General features: G+C 39.0%; 1 protein-coding gene across 1 annotated transcript in view; it reads left to right on the plus strand.

Annotated features, from left to right (window-relative positions):
* The window catches only part of klhl4 (kelch-like family member 4), a 41643-nt gene continuing 34698 nt past the window's right edge, over window positions 1–6945 (plus strand). The window contains exons 1-2 of the mRNA XM_016248502.1: window positions 1–343; window positions 437–1125. Coding sequence (XP_016103988.1) covers window positions 704–1125 — 422 coding nt within the window. The 5' untranslated portion in view covers window positions 1–343; window positions 437–703. The remainder of the gene's footprint in view (window positions 344–436; window positions 1126–6945) is intronic.

Here is a 6945-nt window from a genome sequence, read left to right on the forward strand (position 1 = left end):
CACTTTGGTGTTTATCTGTCACTTTGGCTTGAGACAGACAGCGAGAGAATATATTTTCGGCATGGTTTCCTTCGCTGAGAGGATGAGACCATCTCCCTCGGGATCCCATCAGATGGGGGGACTGTGCGAGAAGACATGTCTATGAGCGAGAGAGAGCTAGAGCGAGGGAAAGAGCATGTATGTGCACACAGAAAGGAAAGGGGCAGAGTGGGAGTGCGAGCGCAGATGATGCTGCTCATGGAAGGAGATGGTGCAGGTTTTGGCTTTCCTTCCTGTGCTACAAGATTTTCCCCACTAAGGTTTGACCTCTGCGTCCTGTCAGTGTGGCACGTCAGCTTCTCGGGTAAGAGCTGTTCGTTATTTGCTGCTGGAATCAGAGCAGGTTGCTGTATGCGTTCCTAATTTTCTGTGTTGTGTGTGTGTGTCGTATGTGCAGAGAGACACAGAACGACAAAGGGAAGGGAGGAGGGTGGTACAGGCAGAGGATATCATGTGTGCGCTATAACTAAGGACAAGGAGCAGACAGAGTTGGAGAAGAGGGGAAATAAGACACAAGGCAGAAGCTGCAGACACCGTCCCTTTATTGGCCAGAACCGGCAACAAAGACAAAAGAGGTAAAGCCTCTGAAGCCGAGACTCAGGCGTTCTGCCTCGTTACTCCTCGGATTCCATGTGCCACTGGCGTCTCATCGAGGGCGAATAGGATGTCTGTGTCTGGAAAAAAGGAGTTTGACGTGAAGCAGATCCTCAGGCTCCGCTGGCGCTGGTTCAGCCACAGCACTCAGACCTCAGCTGGGAATGGGGGCTACATCCAACAGGAAGGTTTTGACCACCGGGGAACACCGGTCCGGCTGAAGAGTCACTCCCGGGACAGAGGAGGACTCCGCAAGAGCAACAGCCCCGTGCACAGCATTCTGGCACCGAACCCTGGACCCACGCCTGTTTATGCCAGGCCAGGCGATCAATCATGGCACCAGCAAAACATCATCCAGCATCTCCAAGCCAGCGAGGAGCAGCTTCCCAAGAGCAACTCACCTTGCAGTGCCAGGAAAGAGGAAGCGAAGAGCAGCCATGAGGATGTGAAGAGCAATCCGGAGGATCCCTGTGAGGAGGAAGCCACAGACAGGTAAAAAAGCTCAGTGCAGAAATAGAACCGTATAACCAGATGTGTGAAGAGGTACACATGCAGGGTGGAAGCGACTAAGTTTTGCCTGTAGGCATGAAAGACTTGCAGTTTTTAGATGAAAATCCTATTTTTGCCCTTCGTGCGGTAATGAAAACAGACAGTACTGTGCCGAGAGATGAGCGAGGTGTTATTTTGGGACAGAGTGGATTTACGTTAAGCCCCAGGGAGCGTCAGGATTGAGTACAAGTACAGTATTTAACTGTCACTTTATTCTGGCTCATTACGCCAGTGAAATTCGCTCAGAAATGACAGTTTGTTTTATTTTCATTGGCTGTGTTGCCAGTACTCAGGGCCTCCGCTGACACATTGGTTTGGTATTCGGAGAATATCATTTTTCAGTCAACTCCACCATTGCAGCTGCCAACGCTGCTCACCTGGGAATAGTTCATTCACATGACACGCGGGTTGTAGAAGCACAGCTCTGAAATACCCACAGATAAATTATTCATCAAGCAGACATCTCACAAAACACAGAGGAAAACATAGAAGCATCTGGAGATAGCCGGCAGTATAACACATTCTGTAAGCCGTGACGTGGTTCGCTCTTCATTTTAGCAGCCTGCATTTTCATAACCTGAAGCAGGAATATTTCACGGCTTGTTAATGCATGCATTCTCTGACTTATAAATGCTACAGAGAGGATACCATTACATCAGAGACAATTGGCGCAAGCGCTATAAATTTGGAAAGGACAACGGGATGAATTATCTTTAGTGGGGATGATATTTACACATCAGTGCAGTTCGAGAGAAAGAGAACATTTCATTTTCTTCTTCCGATCGATCAAAATTTATGAGATTATAAAGCCCTACTTGCACAGACGCTTTCAATTCACATCTTAAGTGCTGGATGTTTAGGAGAGAAAGATCTTGTTATTATTATTATTATATATTTTTTTTTACCACTGAGTGGCTCTGTCTAGCATAATGTCAACGTAAGGCAGGAAGTAAACATCTTTTCAGAAAAGGAAGTGGCAAGACTGACCCACACTAAAAGATGATGTCATGAGAGATAAAAACAAAACCACACTTTTCTAAAAAAACAAAAACAAACAAACAAAAAAAACCTGCCAATAGCCCATTCCATTCTACAACTGATGAACAGTTTTGTCTTTAACGCTTACATATAAAGCCCTATACATAAATACATAAGACTATGAATGTTTGTGTTTAGACAGAATTTCTAGTGACTTTATTAACCCTTGATTAAGAATAATATATTTGTAGAGTAAGGGATTCAAATATGCTGATTATTTAATCACATATATTTGTACTAGCTGAAAAAAAGCACCCTAATGGTAATTTAAATGTATTGCATTATTGTTTTTCAATATGTTTTTATCTTATTGCATTGCATTTTTCAATTGCATTTTATTTAGCAATTCATGCATATAGGCCAGGGGTAGGCAAGTTCGGTCCTAGAGAGCCGCAGTCCTGCAGAGTTCAGCTCCAACCCTGAAAACAAACCTCACCTGCCTATAGCCTTAGTAATCCTGAAGACATTGATTAGCTTGTTCAGGTGTTTGATTAGGGTTGGAGCTGAACTCCGCAGGACTGCGGCTCTCTAGGACCGAACTTGCCTACCCCTGATATAGACTAACACTGTTGTGTCCCGTTTTTTCCCCTTCATTTGCAGTAAACAGATTTTTTAAATTATTTTGTATTTTTTTTTACATGTAAACATATCCTGCATGAATGGCTCTTTCTTCATTCAGTCTTGCTTGTTCTGGTGAGGAGCATTGCCTGTAGTCGCAGCTGGGGCTGGACTGACCGCAGACCTGCAAATAAATGCCTCACATGGGTCAGAGGGCATTAAATACTTGCTATATTAACATAGTCAGCCATGGCTTTGTGGCACCCACTGAAGCTCTGCTATATCTCCTGCTATAGGCACATCTCTCATGGATATTTATGAGTCTATTAATATTTTAGTGCATGTGCGGCATTGCTTTTTATCCTTTTATCTTTTAACAGAACGGTAATAGAATCAATTCAGGTCAAAGATAATAAATAGATCAGGTAAATCTGGCAACAATATTTCTTATTGAACCATCTTCACGTCAGTCTTATCTGCGTTGCTTATATTCGCAAGACATGAACTCTCAAACATCAAGTTTTGACCCTTTAAAAGCTTATATTAATTACGTTGCTGGTCTGAAAGCTTTCTTAGTGGTAATAGCCTTGTTCACTTATTGATATGGTCTTGTGAACTTAAGTACCATGACTCCATTTTTCATCTACCACGGAAAATTGCTATTTTCAGGCTGAAATTACATTAGAAGCAACATTAAAACAAATTGCAAATTTTATCTTATACACTAGAAAATCATTCTTAACCACTGAAAATGAACTGCTGTATTTTTCATGAGTACCACAGTGAGGATATCATGTGTTGTGTTATGAATATTCAATCAGAGAACTAGATAGAAACAAAAGAGATTTGATCCCTTAAGACTCTCCCATCGTGTGCTTTAAATGATCATACCTCAGAGCCTCTAGGTGTACAATGATACATCTGCTGTTACATTTGTTTGTTATTCTGTGTTTTTCTTCCCCATCCTTTTATCACTTTTCATTTAGTATGCGTAAATAAAGCATAAATTTGCCTTACAGGCACAATGTAATGGAAATGAGGCCTTTAATGTGCCTCTAGACTAGGGATTGTGTTGTGCATCTCTGTGTTTGAGTTAATAGTGCGATCAGACCAAGTTCCTCAATGCACATTTTTACCCAAAGGGCAAAAAATAACTATTCATTGGTTTATGCGTTTTATTGCCCTGTATGACATTCATCAGTAAAGGAAAGCTAACTGAAGAGGAGGTGGTAATGCATTAGAGTGCATTTATAAAGCAGAAAAAGCGAATATGTATATAAAATGAGCTGAATATAAATATTAGTACTCATTTGGTCTTATGAGTTGTTTTGAAAATGCAGAATCAGAAGGTTTGTCCTCTGCACTTATGGGTGAACTATTTAGGACTTAACGTATTCATCAATCAACACAATCATTCAAACACAAATTGTTATCATAGCATAACAGTCCGGCTTGCATCATTTGCTGATCTCATTTCCCCCTCCGTCTAAAAATGATGAAAAAGCTTAGAAAGAGTCTGTATTGACATGCACAATTATGTTAACTTTTACATTTGTTCACATAAAGCACATTACTAGGAAAAGTGCCAAACATGTCATGTTTAATAGTGTATGCTATATAACACGTAGGCTATATCTGATATAATACTCGTAGATTTCATTACCAGTGAAACGTCAAACCGGTGGAACGTCAACATTTTGTGAGGCAGCCAAGTAATGAATAAAATATTTTAGGGAAGAAATTAATCTGGATTCAGCCTGGAAGCTGTATCAGTATAGAAATGGATGAAAACGGCTGAATACTATGTTTAGAAGGTTTCTGTCCATCTTCTGTAATATCGAGGCTTCAGACCTGCTCAACATAAATTATTCAAAGGGATTGATGAAATATCCATCTTTTTTAAAGGTTATTTTTCAAACAGAAAGCGAGATGAAGAGGCATATAATATATGCTGAAATTACAGGGGTCATGGGGATTTTGTGATGATGAACTGAACCAGTAAGAGCATGTAGGTGGATGGCATGCTGATATCTCAAGCAGAAATCTGTGAAATGTATTGTTTTTCAATCAGTTTAACATCAAAACTGGAGATGCTGAAAATATTAAGAAAAACTCCAACCTTTTGCTCTAGTTCAACGTGCCAGTATCGTACTAAATCTTACATGTAGAATCTCTAGTTGGGCTTTTAAACTAGGTCCATTTACTATAATAGACACTCATTTCAAGTAAATTCATATTTCTGTGAAACGTCCGTTTCTGATTTTTTTTCAAATGGCCGAGCAGAGAGAGAAATGTTTGGTGTCATACAGTACATATCCCTGCGGGCGTAAAGGGCTTAGCGGCATGCTGATATCCCAAGCAGAAATCTGTGAAATGTATTGTTTTTCAATCAGTTTAACATCAAAACTGGAGATGCTGAAAATATTAAGAAAAACTCCAACCTTTTGCTCTAGTTCAACGTGCCAGTATCGTACTAAATCTAAATCTAACATGTAGAATCTCTAGTTGGGCTTTTAAACTAGGTCCATTTACTATAATAGACACTCATTTCAAGTAAATTCATATTTCTGTGAAACGTCCGTTTCTGATTTTTTTTCAAATGGCCGAGCAGAGAGAGAAATGTTTGGTGTCATACAGTACATATCCCTGCGGGCGTAAAGGGCTTAGGGCCATGTTTGTGATCACGCTGACAGCATGCTGGCTTGAAAAGGGTCATGGGGTGTTCAACTAAAACTACAACACTGTTATGTGCAAATTAAAGTTCATATCAAGCATATATCACAAACTGGACATATCATGATTGGTTATGCCACAATGATAAAATAACAGCAATAAAATTAGTAGAGAATCATCTTTAGGTATTTTTTAACTGGACTAATACTAATACATCTCTGTATCTAAGTAGATGGCCACATGTTGCGTGGCGGACATGCTAACATGTTTGATGAAATGCTAATGACCATTCACTAAAGTTTTGAGTGCATTGTAATTATTTCATGAAATCCAGTGAAAGGCTGAAAAGTAGTTCATAAGGAGTACTGCCTAAGCTCACTGTAATTACTCGCTGGAAGTAATTTTGCTGAAGGATCATTGGAAATCCTTTTGCAGTTTCAATAGCTGTACACAGAGAAGCCATAGACTATACAAATGGATGTTCTGCATAAATGTTGGAAGTATTTTGTGTTTTAGATGATAATATATATTTAAATATATTTAGATTACAATTTTTATAGTCCTTAATCATTTGTTAATCTGTCAATTAAAGAGTGCACATAATAATAATGATTTACTGTAGTATAGAAGTCTTTCATAAAAAGAATCGCATGCAGTTCTATATGGCTTACATACCATTTTAACACTTGTAAGATCTCAAAAGCTGTCTTATCAGAAAAATACATTCTGAAAAAATATATTCAGTGTATTGCTAGCTGAGCAGTCCTTGTGAAAAAAGACCATCCCTTTCTTTTGATGAATTGCTGTCTATAAGAGGAATTTTGGCCCTGGCCCTTTAATAAGGAAACAGCAGAGACATGAGTCAGCAGCCGTTACGTTGAACGATATCTCAATTACCTCTCAATTGCTTTGGAAAATAATGACACCATCGTGTCCTAGGATGAGTAGAGCTTCATTTCAGGAAGAGATTTATAGTGTCTTCATAAAGCATTGACAGGTCAAGAGACATTGTTCAGGTAGAGGAATGGAAATGTAGTGTGAGAGGGGGAAAAATACGCAAGAGGGGAGTTGACTATTGAATGTGTTGTGCATGAAATAACTGCACAGAAATGCTAGTCAGTTTAAAGTATTAAAATCATTGACGTTTAAAGATATGGAGCAAATAAATACTGAGTACCATTTCTAACAAACATTGTATTAAAACTGGCTTTTCAAAAGATTGCCTTACAGTCTTTTTATATAAATCAAGATTTTGGTTTAAAGCTTGTGGCTTACTGATTAATCAGTGAATTAGGTTTTTATGTGTTCAAAAGACAGCATCACACAAAAGCCCTGGAAATATCTCAACTTTACAAGAGCTTTTATAAAAAATTTGAATAAAGGGCAGCAGTAGCAAAAAATAAATAAATTAGGACATTGAGAAAATGTCTTCTTTTCAAATGGTGCCAGCATGTTAACACACACTCTAAAAAATGCTGGGTTAAATACAACCCA

The sequence above is a fragment of the Sinocyclocheilus grahami genome, unplaced genomic scaffold (assembly GCF_001515645.1).
Source record: "Sinocyclocheilus grahami isolate Dianchi unplaced genomic scaffold, SAMN03320097.WGS_v1.1 scaffold880.1, whole genome shotgun sequence".
Taxonomy (NCBI): Eukaryota; Metazoa; Chordata; class Actinopteri; order Cypriniformes; family Cyprinidae; genus Sinocyclocheilus; species Sinocyclocheilus grahami.